Consider the following 23,347-nt stretch of genomic DNA (forward strand, 5'->3'; position numbering starts at 1 on the left):
CGGCTTGAGCGTAACTCGCGTCTAGCGCGTTTGAGAATCGGCGTACGCAAACGACGTAAAAAAAAAAATTGACGCGGGAACGACAGCTATACTTAACATTGGCTGTGCCTTATAGAAGCAGGGGTAAGTATACGCCGGGAAAACCGCTACGTAAACGTCGTAACACTGCGTCGGGCCAGCGTACGTTCTTGAATTGGCGTATCTCGCTGATTTACATATTTCTCAGCGTAAATCAGCGAGAACGCCCCCCGCGGACATTTTTAAATTGCAGTTAAGATCCGACAGTGTAACACAGTTACACCTGTCGGATCTTAGGCATATCTATGCGTAACTGATTCTATGAATCAGTCGCATAGATACGACGGGTCTAAGTCAGAGATACGACGGTGTATTTGGAGATACACCGTCGTATCTCTTTGTGAATCTGGCCCATAATGTTTAAAAGACGTGCACTTAAAGTGTATTTCCAGTCAAATTTGATAAAACCTCACTAAATATTTATGTGTTCCCACTCACACAGCATACCAAAAATAAAGGTATAGTAGTTATCCCAATTTGGCTGCAAACGTGGAAATACACTTTAAGGACCTTTTTTTTTAGCAGTACCGTGAGCCAATGGAGTGATTCCCCTTAGGGCTCCATGACAAAACCTCTCTGATGGATATAAATGTCAACACTGATGTCGCGTACACACGGTCGTTTTTTGGCATGAAATAAAATGACATTTTTAAAAACGTCATTTAAAATGATCATGTGTGGCCTTCACATCGTTTTCCGTCTTTTGAAAATTTCGTTTTTTGTGTTGTAAAAAATTATCGTGTGTGGGCTAAAACGACGTTTTAAACCCGCGCATGCTCAGAAGCAAGTTATGAGACGGGAGCGCACGTTCTGGTAAAACTGCCATTCATAATGGAGTAAGCACATTCATCACGCTGTAACAGACAGTAAAGCGCAAATCGTCTTTTACTAACACGGAATCAGCTAAAGCAGCCCAAAGGCGAATGGAACTTCCCCTTTATAGTGCTATCGTACGTGTTGTACGTCACCGCGCTTTGCTAGAGCATTTTTGAAAAAACTATGGTGTGTGGGCAACATCGTTTTTTATGATGAAGTTGGAACTACCCCACCCAATTCCATCTACATCCTGGGTCCCCTCCACAGCTACGCCACCCAAGCCCATCTACATCCTGGGTCCCCTCCACAGCTACCCCACCCAAGCCCATCTGCAGACACAGCCACTTGCTTACTGGTCCCTACCTCACAGACCAGTCGTTAGCCTGCCGGACCATGCAAGAGGATCCAACTCATTAGGACCACAGCTGTGATAGTCTGACGGTTCTCCCGCCCAGTTCACCAGCATCCTGGCCCAGCTCTGTGGACATAGCTGCTTGCCTGCAGATTTCTGCCACACAGACCAGCCGCCCGCCTGACTGCCCACCTTTGCTGGAGAAGCCAGTTCACTGAGACCTGCCTACACAATCGATACGCCCACCTTTTTCTGCCACAGCAGTGAGTGCATAATTTCTTAATTTTAGTCTACTGCATTTACAGCCTACAGTTAGATGGGTGCACATCCTTCTATCTATTTTAGATTTGTGCTATAGGTAACTTGGGATCTATTTTAGAGGAGCAGCCCTATCTTCTTTACCTTTTGGCATTCATATCCATATATACCTTTTGGACCCGATTATAGCCCTCCCTATCACCCTCCACACCCATGGGTGACAGACAGCGCAATAGTATTCCCACACTTTTAGTCCAATCAACCCACCATGTAATGGAGATGAACAATAGTGGATACTTTTGAAGTCCACCCTGGGTGACAGATATAATGGAACAATAAAAGGGACAGGAAGCATAGCATTTTCAGAATTACAAAGTGAAATAAAAAAATAAATGCAGCCACTACATCCAAAGATAGTTGTGAGCTGTAATATAGTAATTTTTCTGGTTTTAGATATGCTTTAATTTAATTCTGCCTACTGGATACAATTGTTAATACTGTAATGCACTTTATTCTAGGTACTGAATGCACTAGCATAGCCGCTCACTGTATCACTCAGCCCCGCCCCCCGGGGCGCCGCATCATTGGATGGGATTGACAGCAGCACAAGCCAACGGCTGCGCTGCTTTTAATCAACCAATGAATGAGCCGGGAAGATGGCCGAGAAGACTGCTCGTTCACGGCGCAGGACTTTCGATGGGTCAGGTAAGTAATCGGGGAGGGGCACGGTATTGTCGGATGCATTTGCGTTTACAATCCCTTTAAGATATATAAACATTAAACCTTAATTATACAACCTACGTGAAAGTCTACTTCTTTAAACATTATAAACAATAAATGTATATATCTCAAAAAACTTACAGAAGCACAGGCCAAAATCCCCAAGAATCCTACTTTCTGCACCAGGTTTTGAACAGCAAGTTTGGCTCGGGATGCAAAGTCCTAAAAGATAAAGAAAATCACATTAAATAAAGAAAACTTCACATAATTTTAGACAGACAGTCTGACATGATGCATACATACATCTCTATGAAAAATACAGTTAAGGGCCTTTTCACACTGAGGAGTTTTTCAAGCACTTTTGCCTTCAAAAAAGCGCCTGAAAAGCTCAAGAAAAATGTTTCCCTTAAAAATTAATTTATGTGTTCACACTGGGGTGGCGTACTTCTGCTGCAGTGAAAAGAAAATCCTGTTTGGAGCAGGTTTGGGGAACTAAAAAAAAAAACGCACCTTCACATTGAAAGCAATGGAAAATGCGCTAAAACCGTGGTAAAAACTTGTTTTTTTGAGTCACATGTCCTTTAAAAACTGCACGGGAAATGTGGTAAAAAATCATGCGTTTTTCCCACGGATCAGTGGGAAAGTGAGATACATGATATGAGAGATCTGTATATCTGTGTGTGTGTGTATATAAATATATATATATATATATATGTGACACATATACACATGCACTTCAAACCAAGCAGTCAATATTAAAACAAAGTTGTATTTACTGTAAAAAAGGAACTCAAATATATCAGAACAGTATAAACATTTGTAGGGCACAGTTATGATAATAGAATTCTATAGCCACAAACTCGGGAAGTAAAGAATATATCAACACACTGTCCTAAACAATGACCATAGCAATCAATCAATGTTCTTCATTTTGAATGATGGAATGCAGCAGGTTGCCACGGACAACAGCTCCAATTTTGCTACAGTTTTCAGAAACTCATTATATTGCTCAACTTTCAGAATGTAAAAAGCTTTAAAAATACTTATTTTTATAATAGGGTAATGTATTAAAACTAAACAGTAATACAGAATGCATTTGTATGGGAAGTATGGTGAGAAAGTGCAAATAATCATCAAAATGGGGGAGATATACTAAAACTGGTGCACACAGGATCTGGTGCAGCTGTGCACAGTAACCAATCAGCTTTTTCAATTAAGATTTGACAATACAACTTGGAAAATGATTGATTACTATGCATAGCTGCACCAGATTCTGTGTGCATCAGTTTTAGTAAATCCCCCCCAATGTGTCTTAATCAACTGAAAAATGCTGATGTCTATCTATAGACTCCTATTCTCTTCATACTGCGCACGCGCAGCAGGATCTTCATCCTGACATTTGTCGGATGCAGTAAACTAAATTTTTAGTGTGGGGGAGCAGGGATAGATTTAACGCAATGTGCGCAGGTGCAGCATTGTGTTATCAATGGACTGGCCTGTAAAACTTGGAAGAAGACGCTGTCCAAGGATGACACTTACTAGGAGATGGTGCCAGCGTTTGTGGAGCAGCAGACTAGAGCAGAGAGCAATACAACATGGAGAGAGAGAGAAGACACCTATGCATATGATTTGGTAATTAACCACTGTTTATAACATAGGCACATTAATTGTGTTTATAATATATTAACACTTGCATCCAGTTCCAATATAAAACACCATGAACATGTTTTATATTCACACAAAATATCATTGCCTTCTGACAATTTCGAACTAAGGTTTACAAACTATCTTTGCAATTATTGGATTCAGCAATTACAGTCAATTTATAAGGGACCAATACATTAAACACCAAGCTGATATAAATATAATATAGTTGTAAACTGGAACATAGAAATTGGGTAAAATCATCTACTACGAATGTAAAAATGTGTTATTATTGCGCAGGATTTAAATAACGCCAACTGTTTACGCAGCACTTTACAACATAAGGGCAGACAGTACAATTACAATTCAATACAGAAGGAATCAGAATCCTGCCTGTTAGAGCTTACAATCTAAGAATATGTATAAAACAAGTTGCATTAAAACTAGTGAGTATAAAAAATAAATCATCATTAAAAGCATGTTAAAATATTTACAGATACATATATACGTTTCCATATATTTTTTTAAACTCTTATTGTATTGTTGCATTTTTTTTTTAAAGCACTCTAATTTGAACGAATGTGCAGTTCCACATATGTAATATAATTAATAATCAAACAAAATAATATATTAATATTTTTGGACTATAAGGTTGTACAGATTTTTTATTTTTTTTTGTAAATCGTGCTTAGAACAAACATATAAAATTTACCGAAAAGCTAAAAGATGAAAACCAGACATTCAAGTACAATTACTAAATTGTTCAAAATCTTAATATGACATGGTTTTGTATTTATATTTCGTATAAATTCTACAAATATGCACATCATTACAACAGGACACACTTAAAAAAAAAAAAACTTGGTGGTTTAAAAAAAGATTGTCAGTAAATATCAGAAAATTGCAGCTCTGTGAAAACATATAGATCTATAAAGGTTAAATAATATAATGCAGATGTTGATTAAATGTAAAATAAAATATGCATAAAAAAAAGGGCGAGGAATAATTTATAATTATATTTTTAATATATATATACACACACACACACACACACACATACATATGCAAACACACACACACACACACACACATTTTAAGATTTTCCGCATCCTTGAAGGATTTCTCTCTGCTTTTATAGCTAACATTTTAAACAGCTCTTTCATTCACTTCTGGTGACTTAAATTTATTCTTGTGAGGTATATTACAGTTCCTACATGCTTGACCACTTTTGCTTAAACGAATTGTATAAAAAAAACTAGTACAATATGAAAAATACAACACAATCAATTTGGATGAAGCTAAATCAGTTATTTTAGAAAGTAGTTTTGTCCTAAATCAGCTAAATTTTTAAATTACAACAAATACATTACAGCTTTGAACACAAAAAGCTTAGATTAATACCTGTAAAAGCAGTGTATCTAACTGTATTGCTAACACAATTTGCAACAAAAAAATAATAAAAAAAAGGTGGCTTGTTTATTATACTACAAAATTAGCAATTTATGCATGGGTATAGGAAAGAGCACAATGCACAGATGACCTTATATAAATTAAAAAGAACTACATGCTGTGTATATCCAAAGCTTAAAAATAAAACTTCTCAGCTTCATCTAATTGTGAATGAGCAAATGCTTTAGGTTGTATTACAAATTTTCTTGTTTTGTTTCCTATAGGTGGACTGTGCAAATGAACATAACCTTTGGTAAGAAATTTGGAAAACCCCTGCGACAGAGTTTCAGTTTTTATATCACTGATTGATTAAAGGAAATCGATGTGAACTGGTGAAAATGAAAGAATAATTTCAATTTCAACACAATTAATTAGTGTCTTAAATTACACACAGAAATCTAAAAATGGAATAAGCACCAACATGTAACATTTTTCCTAATTATAATCAGTACCAATACAAACCCGACTGAAACATTTGTTTTATGATTTCTTATTTTTTTATATACTTTGCAAATATAAAACATAAAAAAAGAAGCCCTTACTTCAGATATACTAAAAACAAACATAACGCGTGCTGAAAATGTTGCCTAAATACATAATTATACTAATTAAAAAATCGTCATTCCCAAGTCCTAGAAATAATGATTATTAGATTTAATGTTATACTTTTTCACCTATTATTAATTTGTAATTTATGACTTTACATTTACCAGTCATTCATTAGTTTAGCTTTAGAGAGAGTTAGTGACTTGATTTGTTAATATTATATCAACCCTATTCTAGAATAAATAATCCAGTTAATTAAATTTAAATAAAAATGAACACTAACATATCTTGGAATTAGATATGTTCCTAAAACAACCTAATTTCATTAAAAAAACTCACACACAAAAAAAATAGGTAAATAATATACCACTTCGCTAGTCTGTTAAAAAATTAAGTTAGTAGGAAAGAAGAAGATTCACCTGTCAATGTAATAATCAATGTATTAAATTTTTTGCAGAGAAGTTACCTGGTTTCTTTGCAAACACAGTGTTCTATTTTTTTTTGTTCACGCTGCTAAAATACTTCTACCCCTTAGTCATAAACTTAACTCTGCATGAACTGATAGCCTCCCCACCACCCTTAAAAAATAACTTTTATGAAAATAAAAGACAGCTTGTGCGGTGATTTAAAATAATCAATTACTATTGGTTCTGGTGCAGAAGTTAGAAAAAGACATCACCTTAAAAAGTGTAATTTAGGATTTCAAGGTCCTATTACCAACACAATGCTTTATACAAGCTTACTAAAAATTAGCCAAAATAGAGATATTGATCAATACCTACGGGTCAGTGTTCCCAGTTTTTTTTTTTTTATATTTAAAGTATGCAGACGCAGCTATTCAGATAAAGCTATATACATAAATTGACCTTTAGGGATTGATTTACTAATGGCAAATAAACTGTTCGCTTTGCAAGGGAATTTTCCCCGGGAGCTTAGTAAATGTGGTGACATTTTACTTTGCAAAGTACCGTATATCCAATCACACGCATGAAAAAAAAAAAAAAAAAAGCACTTTTCTTGCACCTGATTGTATTATGGAAGTCAGCTATACTGCATTCACTAAGCTCTGGGACAAATGAACAGCCAATTTGCTTTTAGTAACCCTACCCCATGGTCTTCAATGTAAAAAAAAACACTTCAAATGTAAAATGGCTGTAAAATAAATAGATCTCCTAGGCTCCATTTACATCTAGGCGTATGGGGGCAATAATCGCGGTAAAAACGTGCAAATAGAATTGTGGGACACCCGTTGCCCAAAAGAAGCTCCTGTATTTTTTTGGGGTTTGGGCGACAGGCTTCCCATGGGAAAATTGTGCCACGTTTGTGGTGCTATGAAAATCCATGGGCAACGCACAGGCATCCTGTGATTTTCCGCTATTGAGAATCATGGCAATGTGAACGGAGCCTTGGGGCCAGTTCACACCATAGAAATGCAGTCCAAATACATTCCAGATGCTTTTCTGCATGCAAGGTTTTGATTCGTTTTTGATGCAGTCCAGTGCATTCCCCCCCCCCTTTTTTTAAACCTCAAATAGGGACAGTTGTGTTCCAGTGCGTTACGGTGCATTTTGATGCTTTTTTCAGCGTTCCAGTACAGTCCAGTGCAGGAAAAATGCAGCATGCTTTACCTTTTTTCTGGAACTGTAAGCACTGTGAACTATGTCATTAAAAACAATATAACCTACTTTCCATGCAGAAAAAAAATGCACGGACTGCTTGTGGTGTGAACTGGCCCTTAGAAATTCTGGTCCTATGCGACACCTTACCTGGTGATAGAATTTTTAGCTGTAAAATAAATACTTCTGTGATTCCACTTACCACAACAGGAACTGTAATAATTTCCACCCATACTAAACAAAAAGATTTACTGTAATGACCTTTTTTTAAATTTGTATCAAGCTTTTTTTTTTTTATTAGGTAATCCATACTAATACTTTGTTAAAGGGCATTAGGCCCCTTTTACACTGGGGCAGGAGGTGCGCTGACGGTATAGCGCTGCTATTTTTAGCAGCGCTATACCAGGGATATGCAATTAGCAGACCTCCAGCTCTTGCAAAACTACAAGTCCCATCATGCCTCTGCCTCTGGGTGTCATGCTTGTGGCTGTCAGAGACTTGCTATGCCTCATGGGACTTGTAGTTCTGCAACAGCAGGAGGTCTGCTAATTGCATATCACTGCGCTATACTGTCGGAATTGCCGCTGTATACGGCGGCTAGCGGTGCGGTTTTAACCCCCACTAGCCTCCGAAAAAGGGTTAATACCGCCCACAATGCGCCTCTGCAGAGGCGATTTGCCGGCGGTATCACACCGCTCCGAAGATGCTTCTGGCAGGAATTTTGGAGCAGTCCCGCCAGCGCATCCCCTCAGTGTGAAAGCCCTCGGGCTTTCACATTGAGACTACAGGGCAGTTTTTCAGGCGGTATTTAGGCACTATGTTTAGCGCTAAACCGCCTAAAAAACTCCTCAGTGTGAAAGGGGTCTTAAAGAGGAGTGCCTAGCCTCCTTAAGAAAAAAATTAAAGTCAGCAGCGCCAAATACTGCAGCTGCTGACTTTTAATATGGGGGACACTTACCTGTCCAGCGATTCAGCTAATTTCTATCGGCTCTCCTGTGCTGCCGTCGCCATTGCTTCTAAGGGAAACTGGCAGTGAAGCCTCGCAGCTTCACAGCCGTTTCCCTACTGTGCATGTGCGAAGAGTGCTGCACTTTCTGAATGGCCCAGCGCCGAGGGAAGGAGGAGGAGGGGGGGTGCAATTTTGGGTAATATTGTCTATATCCCTAATGAAGGTGGGGTCCCCTTTATTATTTATGTACAGCATTCAATATTTGTCAAACAAGAAATTAGAGGAAAGCTCCTAAGTTCATAGGCCTTGATGTAGTGGTAAATGGTGGCAACTAGAAAAAAAAAAAAAATCGCATTGCAAACCTCTCCCATGTGTTTACAGGGCTGCATGCAATTGGGAACTATGTTCCATACAAGGCAGACATGAGGAAGGTAGAGATTCTGGATACATGGTTACCCATTAATTTATCCATAATATTAATTTACAAAAGAAAGGCTATTCAATAAACAGATTCAAGGAATTTCCAAATATCTGGACCAACTAGCCAAAATAGCCATTGCTAAAACCTGAAAAAAGCCCACTATTTCTCTAGACTCAAGCTGGCCATAGATCGATCAAAATTCAGATAGCTGAATTTCAATCAGTGTGTGTGGCCATCCTACTTGACAGAAGTTAATCATGTTGAAAAACTTTTTTCGATCATCTGCAGCCAAATCAGCTGATCAGTATAGTCCTGGGGGGATATTCCTACATCCACTTCACTTGTGTGGATTGATGAATCTGTTTTTTTTTGTTCAGGCCGCTGGCTGAATGGAAAAATAACTAATAATCTAGGGCTAGCATTAGTAACGAATAATGTAAGTTGGAACATGACAAACTACAAGCTATCCAAAGGATCAGATGAACACCCTCCCCCCTATTTCTTCTTCTCTTTTTCAGATAATTCTATTTTCCATGATGGGTTTCTTCGACCCAACTACACCTGTAGACTATGAATATGGTTTACCCTTAACAAGGCTCACAATAGTCAGGGAAGGTCAACTATATACACACCCATATAGGCACAAGTGCCTACATTAATAGATTGATGGCCATAAACCAAAGCATGGAGGTTACAATTGAACCTTCAAATAAAAGACAATGAGAGGTCAGGTACCATTAATATAAATCTTGTTTTTACATGCAAGATTTAATTTATGCATATGTTGTATATGTAATTGTAATTCAAATATTGCAAACACAATGAGCACATAGCCTGCAATTAAAATGGAGGTTCACCCAAAAAAATAAATTTTTAACATTAGATTGAGGCTAATTACGGGAAGCAGAATCGGGTGTTTTTTTTTAAATCAATGCAGTACTTACTGTTTTAGAGATAGTTGTTCTCCGTGGCTTCCGTGTATGGGCTGCGGGACTGGGCGTTCCTATTTGATTGACAGCCTTCCGACCATCGCATACAGCGCGTCACAAGTTTCCAAAAAGTAGCCGAACGTCGGTGCGTAGGTTCCCGTATAGAACCGCACCGACGTTCGGCAACTCGTGACGCGCTGTATGCGACCGTCGGAAGGCTGTCAATCAAATAGGAACGCCCAGTCCCGAAGACCATACCCGGAAGCGGCGGAGAACATTATCTCTAAAACTGTAAATACTGCATTGATTTAAAAAAAAACACCCGATTCTGCTTCCCGTAATTAGCCTCAATCTAATGTTAAAACATTTTTTTCGGGTGAACCCCCGCTTTAAGTATCTGTTAGGCTGGATTCACACCTATGCATTTTTATTGCTTTTTGCATTTTGCAGATTTGCACTACAGTCCATTTACCATGGGTTCCCCTATGAAACACGTTCTGTAGTGCAAATCTACAAAATGCAAAAAGCACTAAAAATGCATAGGTGTGAATCCAGCCTTAACATGCTGCACCATGCAAAACCACAGACCCCTTATTTCAGATATTAACCAGTGGGTTCCTATTATCAGTCCTCTGATGGCCCATAGGGTAAAGCAGCCCATAAATAGATCAGTTATCTCTTTTTTGTGCAACCAGTGGGTTGAATGAAAAAAAAAACTGACCCGATTCCCCCATCAACACATTCAAAGTGGGTGGGGAAATGCTCACTGCGCTATTTCCAACATTTAGAATACACTGATTAGTGCCACTGGCGCTGATCGAGTGGGAAAGATCTGACAAGGCGTTTGTACATAAGTCGATTAGTAGATCAAGTTCAGCCTCCCTGCTCATATGCCTTCCTGCCCACATGGATTGAAATTTGTCCGGTCCTTGCGGAACTGGCCAAATTTAAAGCGGCTGTTCCTTTAAGGCAGGGCTGCCCAACCTTTTGAAGCATGAGGGCCACTTAAAACAACTCAGTAACCGTGGGCCCCAATGAGCGGAGCAGGCGGCAGGCAGGTCTGTGTCCTCTCTGCATATGCAGAGTGGACACAGACAAAGCCCACTAAACTCTTTTTGTTTTCCGGATTGGAGGTAGGACACGGTTTACATCTGCCACTCCTTAGAGGTGAATGGAGACTCCAATTGGGTTGGACTGACCATGTGAAAGGGGCCCAAGGCTGCTTTCACACTGATTCACTGCAGTTTACCTGCATCATGGGTGTAACGCAAAGTACCTTTGGCTTTCCTGCACTTTGCAAAAAAAATTCTATTATATTATGCAGGTTTGGTGCACTTTCAGAAAGCTCACCAAACTCGCAGGTAATAACAGAAGTCTATGTTTCAGTGCAGGTAACCCGCAGGTGCACTGCTCTACATCTGAAGAACAGTTTGAAAACAGTCAAGTAACCACTGCAGAACAGATATGCCCATATATACACTGTGATTTTAGTAATAAACTGACCTTTAATAACAGCATTCTATTCCACCAGAGAGCAGGAGGTCGCAGGCCACATCAGAGGGCTCCGCGATGTGCTCCGCGATGTGCTCCGTGTGTGCTATAAACCTGCCACTCACAGATCAAAAAAAGAATAAAAAGGGCACACAAATGGTCCTTATCCACATCACTTCACAAAAGGAGCACATCTTGGCTAGAGGCAAGAGCTCAAACTGAACAGCGGCTGCAGCTACTGATTGAGAAAAGTCTTTCAACAGGTCCATTCAACAAAAGTCAATCTAACAACTGACTTCTGTCAAATAGAGAGGACCCCACACTGATCAAAATTTGAATGGTCCCTGCTGAACCAGTTTGAATTTTAAATCCTCTTTGGCCCAATATTTAGATTTTGGAATTTTTTAAATGACAACTCCTTAGTTATTCAAGAACGGTCAGGTGGCAGAGCTGGCAGATGTTGGGAATGGACTTTTTTTTTTGAGTTGGCAGTGGTGGCGAGCTTCATGATTGACGATTGATCCAAAAAGGGGAATTTTTTTAAAATAAAGGACTTGTCAAAAACAGTCTAATGTCTTTTTTTACACTACACATTCTTTTGGGTGAGTAAATACGGGTACTATGTACGCCATACTTATTCACATGGGGGGGGGGCAGGATCTGGGGGCCAAGGTTGTGGGGAAGAGGCCCTTGTCCCCATCAACATGGGGGAAAGGGGGGGACCCCTCTGCCCCAAAGCACCCTCTCATGTTGAGGGCATGTGGACTGGTATGATTCAGGAGGGGGGGATTGTTTATCCACTCCCTTACCTTGCCCGAAGGGCCCGGTATGGATTTGGGGCGGGGAAGATTGACGCCATGCCATTTTTGTCCCGATTTTTTAATTGCTGAAAAAAAAGATCTTTACTTTCAGCTGTCAGGTATTTTATATTAAAATATTAATAATCTATACATTATGAATAAAACAACCATTAGAAAAAAATTCCTTGGAGGAACCACGCTGCCCAAGAGTTTACAGATATAATCTTTTGTTTGAAAGATCAGTTTGTTTCTTTTCAACTTCCCCATTGCCTAATAGTGAAAAAATAATTTATAAACATACAGCTATGACGTAAGAAAACCAATGGTTAGGTTTCCTGAAAAGGAGCTTAATTTTCAAACCAGAAATGAGCCAAAATTCTGGTTGATAAAATAAGTGTTCTGAGAAATGACCCTATCGTGCCGTGTGAGGCTGGTCTGTTCATATGTACAAAGATCTTTTATACCAAGTGGTGGTTTTAAACCACAAACTGCTACGAAAGAAAATGAGAAAATACAAATAGTAATTCCCCCCCCCCCTTAAACTCATTCCACCACTACATTTATGGGAAATTGCTTCTAATGGTTAAATCCTAAGTTACCAGGGCTTACGAAAATACTTTTCCTTATACAAATGCTCCAAGTATTCAAAAAATGAAATGGACAATATTTCATTTCTACTGCCTTCCCCAAGACAGCACAATGGAATCAAACATGCCTGCTGGATAAAAGCTGTCTGTGGTCAAGCAGTAAAATGTTGTCTGCTGCCTCCATTGCATAGAGAATGATTAGCTCAGTGGAATAAAATGTTCCTGATTGCAGGATGTGAGCATGAAACAGACTTAAATTACTAGAGATCACTTCAGGTTTATAGGTTACAAAGTACTGCAGCAGCCGTGAACTCCAGTACTGAGCAAATCAAGAAATAAATTGAATCCACTGCTAAAGATAGATCATTCTTTTTCATATGCCATATATGCTGTGAAAAATAGGTCAAATTGGCTTGTGGCTTTTGGCATGTCCCTAGAACAGTGATGGCGAACCCGTGGCACGTGTGCCGCTGCCGGCACGGCGAGCCCTTTCTGTGAGCAAGCCATGAAATGAGGAAATCACACAGTGAAGCGCCGAATCGTCCACACCGCACCGCAAAAACTACATCTCCCATAGTTCTGTGGGCTAGCGGTGACGTGCCCGAGTGGGAGTGACAAACAATAAGCGCCCGGGGGGACGAGCACAATCATAGAAGCCGTCTCGTCCACACTTCTAATAACTGCTCCGCCCACCACCGCCTCTCAGCCAATCAGTATCGCTGTAACCTGCCCTCCTCTTGCAGCCCGCCACATTTGACAAGAAGATGCAGGCAGAGATGAAAGCGTGGCTGAGCTGTATTGAGGCGAGCGGGAGTGTGCTCTGCTCGGCTGTTCCCTGCACTTACCATGTTCCAGAGCCTTCTTCTCCTCTGTCAGGACCGGAGCTGCTGTGACAGCCACTAGGATCATTAATATTGTGCTCAGAATTGACGGCTCTAAAAAACGATATCTGGATGATGACTGATGGAATAGCCACGCTGTTTTTTAAATTGCGACAGCAAGGGCGGGAAGGGTATTGGGTGTGCGGGTGCAGATGCTGGAACAGGTTACATATTTCACCCTTAAAACAGGTGGAGCATGCAACATGTTCCAAAAGGTGAACTTATTCTTTATTATGGAGCTAAAATCTGAGCTAAAATCTGATACATATTTCGGGAGCAGTGGCAGGTGGTGAAGTTTTAGGATGGGGGGGGGGGTGCAAGACCCCGCCCCTCCACATTTGGCCCCTCCCACTTTTCATTAGCCACACCTCTTATAGAATCCACCCACTCCGTCCCCTGTATTCCACTTGCTTCTACCAATAGTGTCAGGAGTATACATCTTAGCATCACAGGACAGATTATATAGCCCCAGCATCACAAATCATGGTATATAGCGCAGCCTTATAGATCGGTGCAAACAAACTAAAAAATTACACTGTTAGTAATGAAGGACTCTAAATGGGCATTAGATTACCAGAGACTGTGGACATACTGCACAAGATTACCAGAGACTGCAGACATGCTGCACAAGATTACCAGAGACTGCGGACATACTGCACAATATTACCAGAGACTGCGGACATACTACACAATATTACCAGAGACTGTGGACATACTGCACAAGATTACCAGAGATTGTGGACATACTGCACAAGATTACCAGAGACTGCGGACATACTGCACAAGATTACCAGAGACTGCGGACATACTGCACAAGATTACCAGAGACTGCGGACATACTGCACAAGATTACCAGAGACTGCGGACATACTGCACAAGATTACCAGAGACTGCGGACATACTGCACAAGATTACCAGAGACTGCGGACATACTGCACAAGATTACCAGAGACTGCAGACATACTGCACAAGATTACCAGAGACTGCGGACATGCTGCACAAGATTACCAGAGACTGCGGACATACTGCACAATATTACCAGAGACTGCGGACATAATGCACAAAATTACCAGAGACTGCGGACATACTGCATGATATTACCAGAGACTGCGGACATACTGCACGATATTACCAGAGACTGCGGACATACTGCACAATATTACCATACTGGGGACATTTTGACTGCATGAGATTAACAGACTGCACTGGGGGGGGGGGGGAATAAGGGCGCTATTTTCGTCAGACATTAAAAAAAAAAATAACGCATCCTCCCCCACTTATTAACAGTTTTTTATTTCATGTTCGCCAAAAATGGCAGCATGGAAACCAAAATGTCGTCCGTCCGTTCCCCTGCTTATTAAAAAAAAATTCTAAGGTTCGGCGGAACTAGCTGGGACACTTGCATTGGTCCCAAGCTAGAGCAATACCTACATTTTAGCTTTAGGGCTCAGTCAAACCATACATTCATTTTTTTTAATGTTCAGCTACAAACAGCCCCATAATGCATCCCCCCACTTATTATGGGGCTGTTTGTAGCTGAACATTAAAAAAAATGCATGTATGGTTTGACTGAGCCCTAAAGCTAAAATTTAGGTATTGCTCTAGCTGGGACCAATGCAAGTGTCCCAGCTAGTTCCGCCGAACCTTAGGAAAAAAAAAGTTAATAAGCAGGGGTGGGGGGACATTTGGTTTCCATGCTCTAAACAATAATCAAAGAACTGTAATAAGCAGGGGGGGTTGGGTGTCTAATCCGGCTGCTATTTCCGCGATCTGTAAAAAAAACAAGCTAATAAGCGCAGGGGGGGGGGGGGGTGATTCAATGGGGGATTCCGGACGTTATTTCCTCCGCAGCCTAAAAGAAGAGAATAAGGGGGGGAGTGGTGCCGCGGACGCTATTTCTGACGACCCACCAAACCTTAAAAAACAACTTAATGAGCGGGTGGGTGGATGGGGGATGCCGGCGCAGAGTCGAACAGGGGGAAACTGCTTCTGAGATGTTTTACCTACCTCCATGCTTGGCTCACGGAGGTGCGTCCCTTTGGGCTAGAAAGTGCCGACGTCACTTCCTGATGTCGGCAACGGCACAGAAATATACTGGGTGCCGTGCACCCGCACGGCCAAAGTGCAAGTCCATTGCACCGGAAGCTGTGGCGTGATGGGCATAGCCACAAAGGCATTTTTTTGCTGCCAATGTAGCGCCACGTCTGCAATCTCGTGATTGCACAGACGTGGTGCTACTCATACCGCACTGTGCCCGGCGCCCAGACACAGTGCACGGAAGGACCTTTTTTCGATTTTTTTATTTAAAGGGACATGTTTAAATAATTTTTTTTCCATTGACTTTGGGGGGGGGGGGGGGCGGCGCCTCAATGGACGGGCCGCCACTGTTTCGGGAGTGCATGGAAAAATAACTAGAGATGTATAGATATTAGACAAGTCTGTTCTGCACTTATAAGGTAGACATTTGCCAGCACACCAAGAATCCGCACAGAGTGGTGTCTGTTTGTACAGTGACCCATAATACACAATTTCAAATCTTACATGTCAACAAACAGGTAGTGTTGGAGCATTATTTTGTTAACCCCTTCTTCTCATACATTTTCTTTGATCTGTGTAACTATGCTAATTGTTTTGTCTTTTGGCGGGATTTGAGACGTCATACCTATCTGGGGGTGGGAGGAGCTGTGGTTTTCTTTCTTTTCCGATTGGTTGATGGTTATTTAAATTAATTTCACTTTTACCCCACACTTATCACATGACTGACGTGACTTTGAAACGTTGGGCAGTAATGTATAGTAACCGAATGGTGGGCAGTAATGTATGGTAACCGATAGCAATTGAATGGTGGGCAGTAATGTATAGTAACCGAATGGTGGGCAGTTATGTATGGTAACCGATAGCAAATGAATGGTGGGCAGTAATGTATAGTATCTGAATGGTGGGCAGTAATGTATAGTAACTGAATGGTGGGCAGTAATGTATAGTAACTGAATGGTGGGCAGTAATGTATAGTAACCGAAAGCATAATTTACAGTTTTAATTCTGTATTGGCACTTTGAAAGAAATAAGTGGGTTTGCATCGCGGTTTGGGCACTCGGGCTCAAAAAGGTTCGCCATCACTGCCCTAGAACAATGAAAGGTGAAAATCTGCTTTCCTCGAACCAATTTACAGATGAAAAAAAAAATGCACTACTTTGCCCATCCTGCACAACATCGAGTAAAGCCGGCCATAGACGGCTCGAATCTCGGCGTGGTTCAGCAGCAACCAGACGAAATTCAAACCATGTATGGGCAGGTTGAGTGTAACCAAGTTGACTGATTGATCAAATTGGGTACAACCAGCCTGTCGGATTTTACATGCTCTTATAGCCGCAAGCAATAATTACTGTGTTCTCCCCCCTACCAGGAGAACACAATGGCTCAGCGGGAAGAATTCGTCCATTAACGCTGAGTGTGCTGATGAGGGGATCAACAATTTTCTTTCCTGCAACCATCTATGGTTGGCCCAAGTGTTAGCAAGAAATGGTAGTTTTTGAAATGGTATTCCATGAACCACATCTAAAAAAATTGCCTTGGTGTGTTTTCCTTTTCTTTGTGTAACCCGGCAGTGTGCCTGAAGGCCAAAGATTTTTTGCTAACATTATCACTAGAACACAATTACATCACCATATAATTGTTTTGTGGCTGCTGCAATCCAGAAGAAGTTCTGGGAGATGCTCCTGGATACGGAGACTCACCCAGTGATTTCTAGCCAAGTAGCTACAGAAGCCCAATGTAAGTTTTGGCTATTTCAAGAGGAGCTACAAATGCTTTAGCTGCTGACTTTTAATATTAGGACACTTACCTGTCCAGAAATTCAACAACGTCTTCACCAGAGTCTTTCAATCGGCAGTCGGGTGCTGCCGCCGCCATCTCCACCAAGATAATCTGGCAATGAAGCCTTGCGGCTTCACAGCCAGTTCCCTACAGTGCATGTGCAAAGCGTGCTGCGCTCACTGATTGGGCAGGCTGCAGGGGAAAGAGGAGGGGGGCTGAAATTCAAGCTGAGTTTGCAATGGCAATCTCAGCCGGAAGCGGGAGCGGGTACCTGCCAAAACCAGGACAGGTACCCGCTCCACCTCAAAAGGTGCTAAATGGGGCAGTGGAGGGGGAGGCAGACAAGTGGAGCTTCCCCTTTTTGGTGGAGCCCCTTTTTCACCTTCTTTACCTTTCTGACCTCTTTAGATGGAGGCACTAAAGAGAACAAATAACACCAAAACCCTAGATGATACAACTCGATAAGACTCAAGATCCCCTGGTACCCAGTTAGGATATAATGGCTGCAAAGTGAGAGTCAGGAGAATCTACTCCTGGAATACCTAAGTGAACCAGGTATATCATAATAAGGCATGGATGGACCTTTAATCCATTCACAAAACCACATTTTCCTGTGACTAACTTTACCAGTACACTCCCAAAAAAAGATTCAGTGTAAAACTAGAAAACAAAAAGTCCTCTTCTGGAACTACATCATTGTCAAAAAGGAAAGGTTTCAAAAATAAACCGTCTTTAGATGAAGTAAATATGGATGAAATTCAACAACAATAATCTGAAAAAATAATGGTCATTAAGGAAAGTACAGCAAACATCGCACACCTGTTCCTGTACAAGTGACCAACTGCCCAGACGCAATAAAATATTCAGGATGAAGGAAGGGATTTGGGCACCATAACAGGAAAGAATTTTTGGGCTTCAGCCAAACTGTACAATATTTCTTCTACAGCAGTGATAGGCTGCAAAGGTCACAGAGGCGGAAGAGCAGCTGGAAGGCCCTTTTTGTCTTTTTAAGGATAACCCAGTAATAGAAACAATACAAAGACTGTATGAATAAAATATAAAGCATGACTCATATATAGATAAAAATGAGAATATACATGATAGGGAAGAAGTGTGAAAGTACAACCAAGACAATTTAACCAAAATATACATTTTATAATACTTAAATCACTGATTTCTATATTCATTCCTCAGAACAAAAAGGTGATTAAACACCATTATAGGTTTTGTTTAGAAAAAAAAAAATTCCCTGGCCAGAATCCCATTCTAACAATCAGTGAACTTGTAGGTCTAGAAAGTCTAGAGAGTGTGAAAATGAACTAGCCTGTAATTTCATATTAAAGTAGAAGTTCATGCTAACAATCACCATTAATTCTTGTTAATCCTCATACTGCTAGCATTAGTAAATAGGAAAGTATGTCACATTTACTTGTTTTAAACTTTTTTTTTTTTTTAACATTTCTTCAGTTACTTCCTGGTTCCTTGCCTAGACAAATGATGTCATACATCCCAGGAGGGAAGGAGAGGAGGAGCGGTCTTCTCAGCTAAGCACACTCTCCTGCATGCATTCTTGAACTAAGGGCAGATGGATCCCAGAAAGTAAATGCTACATGAATAATTTGCCCTTACTCAAGATGGCCATGGCCAAAAATGCTGGGGGGGAGGATATTTCTCAACAAAATAAAGCTTAGAGACATGGCTGGATTGGTGAGTTTGCTTTGAATATTAACCACTTCCATACCACGCAAATTCTGTCACTTCTCTCCTGCATGTAAAAATCATAATTGTTTTTCTAGAAAATTACTCAGAACCCCCAAACATTACATATATTTTTTTTTAGCAGACACCCAGGGGAATAAAATGGCGGTCATTGCAACTTTTTATGTCACAGTAATTTTTCAGGGCAATTTTTTTGAAAAAATATATATATATTTTTTGATCACTTTTATTACAATTACAAGGAATGTAAACATCCCTTGTAATAGAATGGTGTGTGACAGGTCCTCGTTATAGAGAAATGTGGGGTTTAAAAGAAAAGAAAATTGACGATCCGATGCTTTTCTAGCCGAGATCTCATCTTTGTTTACTTGTGCGACCCGGATGTGACGTCATAACGTCACGCCCGGGCCTCCGAGGATCATAGAGATCACGGGGACCATCTGTCCCTCGGAAATCTCTATGCCGCTCTTCCGATGCCAGCAGAGTCTTTATCTGGGTCCCCAATCAAGAGCCCCAGAGAAGCACCAGAGAGTGGCAGGGGGAACGTCCCCTCCAGTCGCCACTAAGAACAATAAAGAGGCTGAACAGCCACTATGATCATTAATATTGTGCTCAGAATTGACGGCTCTAAAAAACGATATCTGGATGATGACTGATGGAATAGCCACGCTGTTTTTTAAATTGCGACAGCAAGAGCCGGGAAGGGTATTGGGTGTGCGGGTGCAGATCCTGGAACAGGTTACATATTCCACCCTTAAAACAGGTGGAGCATGCAACATGTTCCAAAAGGTGAACTTATTCTTTAATATGGAGCTTTCTTTGATCTGTGTAACTATGCTAATTGTTTTGTCTTTTGGCGGGATTTGTGATGTCATACCTATCTGGGGGTGGGAGGAGCTGTGGTTTTCTTTTTCTGATTGGTTGATGGTTATTTAAATTAATTTCACTTTTACCCCACACTTATCACATGACTGACGTAACTTTGAAACGTTGCACTCTTCTTGTGTTGTAATCATGCAATAAACTACCCGTTTGGACGCCACTCTGTGCTGATCCTTGGTGTGCTGGCAAATATCTAACTTGTGACTTGAACCAGTATCCAGCTGGTTGTTGCGACAGCACCCTGTTTCTGAGAGCTTATACCAGGAACGTGTGTGATGGAAATATGAAACATTACATTGTTCTGCACTTATGTCAGCCAAATCAAGGTCAAACTGCAGGATTATATAGGCAGAGGTGTGTCTAAAAGTCCTACTATATTACTTTCAATTTCATTTATGAGTGTTATTTACACTGTTCTTAAAGTGGGTGTAAACCCTCACTTACACCCAGTGGAGTGACCGGATTCAGGTGTTACACAGAGATGAAACAATGCAAAATTTATAAAGTTTGTCTGAGCTGTCAGAAAAGGGGGGCAGAGAGCCAAAGTTATAATCTGTGGAGCTCAGTAAGAAGAACTCTGAGAGCCGATTGGAGGGAAAAGGCACACCCCCTCCACACAGCACACAGGCACAGAGCTGAGGCTGTCAATCAGCTGGAGGTCCCTCCCATCGCCATTTTTCTCTTGGCATCAGGAAAACTTGTTAGAAGTGCCATGCTAATGCAATATGGCCATTAGAAGGAACTGAGAGGCACAGGAAATACAACCACCTTGTAACAAGAGATACAATATAACAGTTCTAATGAACGCCAGAGGGAATAAACAAATGTAACCATTGGTAACTTTGCAGTATTTTACCACTGCCAATAAAAAAGAATATTCGTTCAGAAGAGAAAATAGCCCACAGGACATTTTTTTTTGCCCAACAGCTAGACATTTTTTTTTTATAAATAGATCTCTTAATGTTAAGAATCTTTCCAATGGTAATTTTAACATTCCATACTTTTCCGTGTGCATGCAGCACACATGGTAGTGCGTACATATAAGTGTGAATGAGTTACCTTAGAGGATCTTTTACACTAAACCACAGTCACATAGAAAAGAATGAGATTTTTACTTGATGTGCATTTTCATGCAGCAAAGTGCAAGAGCTGTTGCAATTAAATGAGACAGACAAGAATGGTCCCCGCTGCATTTAAACATTTCTGAAATGTTCATATTATGACTAATATTATTGTTAATGTGTGCCGATTTAGAGACAACGTCATATGTCCATGTTTTAAATTGCGACTTCAAAGCTACTGAATGTCCATTGTCTTGCAAAGCAAATTGTAAGAAACAAACTAGTGAATTGTGAACCGTTAGTTCTTTATGAAAAAGCTGAAGCATGAGTTCAAGTGGGTTTTCCACAAATGTGACATTTCAGTTCAACAAGACAAAGAGGTCTGTCATTTTCCTTTTTTTAATGAGTAATGAAATCAGAATCGAACAAGCATCTGAATATTTATAAGCACATCACCTCATTCCCACTCTGCCACATTATAATGTGCTAAAGGAACGTTACTAATTTCATAGCATACCAGGCATAGTCATAATGGCGTCAATGCTCAATTTAGTATTAAAGACCACCCACTATCAACATGAGGAGAAGAGGAAGGAGACCTAAGGATGCCATGTGACTAGGAAGAAGACCTCAGGGAAAAAAATGGTGTGTTTAAAGGGAATAATCTGGCATTCTACATTTTGAGTGCCCTGACCCACAGATTGACGCTTAAGTCAATTCGATTTCTTGTAACGGCAATGTCCAAAAAACACATACGGTGGCCCCACAAGCGGTAAGCATATCAATATGGGGGTTATTTCCGAAAGGCAAATCCACTTTGCACTACAAGCGCACTGCAAGTGCACTTGAAATTGCACTTGGAAGTGCATTCGCTGTAAATCTGAGGGGTAGATCTGAAATGAGGGGAAGCTCTGCCCGTTTTATTATCCAATCATGTGCAAGCTAAAATGCTGTTTTTTATTTTCCTTGCACGTCCCCTCGGATCTACAGCGACTGCACTTCCAAGTGCACTTCTAGTGCAATTTCAAGTGCACTTTGCACTTGTAATGAAAAGTGGATTTGCCTTTATTAAACAACCCCATATGTATCATTTAGGCCTAGATTTACGTAAAAAGTAGAACATTTTCACTTTCAAAGTGAATGAGTTAAAACAACGTGAAAATTGAAAATAAAAATAAAAAAAGGATTTTAGTTTGTACACTTTTGGATAATTAAAATCACCAAAATTTCACCTCATTCAAGTAAATAAGTTAATTTTTGAAAAATAAATATTGATTGTACTCAGTGTCAGAAAACTAACAACCATATTAAACTAATAGACGTCAACCAAGATAGTGACAGCAGCACTTACTGAACTCCCACATACAGATAAGAAAAATATGTGTGTTGCAGAGTACCAATAAACTATTAATACAACTTAATGACATAAGAATATTGCAAAAAAATTACTGTGAAAAGCAATTAATGAAAAGTGTCCAAAGATGATCATTTAATTAAGTATTTGGTCAAAATCAGTCCAAATAAAAGGTGATCATTACAAGAGAATTCCTGAAATAAATGTGTATATATCACCCCAATCTTCTTATGTAACCATTTGCCACTCCACACCCGGGTGCACACCCAACTCACAAATTGCTTACCATTAGGTAAGACCTGATGGTAAGGCCTGGGAGGCCTGGCTGCTCTTTTTAGGGGAGATCCCTGCTGGGATGGATGGATGGATGGATGGCAGACTCCAGGACACAGAATAAGGGCTCCCAGAACACTCCACAGAAGCAGCTCAGGGGAATAGAGAGATAAGGAAGGAACCCATGGTGTAGTAGTGTAAAACTTCACCAATGTATGAAAAAAAATGCTACTCATACAAGGTAGATAAAATCAGGCATGTAAATAAATCAGCACAGTCATCACCCTAGCATGTGTGATTCCATCACCGCTCAACCCAACACGTTTCGTCCAATAGGACATCATCCAGGGGTATAAAAGATATATACACACACACACACACACACATGTATTTCAAAAAATGTCTTGCACCAATCACCTTTTATTTGGACTGATTTTGTGCACTTTATTAAAGCGGAAGTTACACCCAAAAGTGGAACTTACACTTTGAGCACTCCTCGCCCCCTTACATGCCACATTTGGCATGTAATTTTTTTGGGGGGAGTGGGGGCTTCGATAGAAGTGGGACTTCCTGTCCCACTTCCTACCTCCACCCAGGGACTGCCTAGGCAACTCCTCCTCTGCCCCTAAGTGGCCCCTCCCTATAGGCGATCTGCTGGGACATGCAACGGGTCCCAGGAGATCGCCTGTCCACTCCGGGAGCACT

General features: G+C 40.6%; 1 protein-coding gene across 2 annotated transcripts in view; it reads right to left on the reverse strand.

Moving 5' to 3' along the window:
* Window positions 1-23,347, reverse strand: part of VMP1 (vacuole membrane protein 1) — a 187,406-nt gene that overhangs the window by 56,677 nt on the left and 107,382 nt on the right. For both annotated transcript variants that reach the window (XM_040336940.1, XM_040336939.1), the window contains exon 9: window positions 2,366-2,446. In XM_040336940.1, the coding sequence (XP_040192874.1) occupies window positions 2,366-2,446 (81 nt within the window). The remainder of the gene's footprint in view (window positions 1-2,365; window positions 2,447-23,347) is intronic.

This window comes from Rana temporaria, chromosome 2, assembly GCF_905171775.1.
Source record: "Rana temporaria chromosome 2, aRanTem1.1, whole genome shotgun sequence".
NCBI classification, from domain to species: Eukaryota; Metazoa; Chordata; class Amphibia; order Anura; family Ranidae; genus Rana; species Rana temporaria.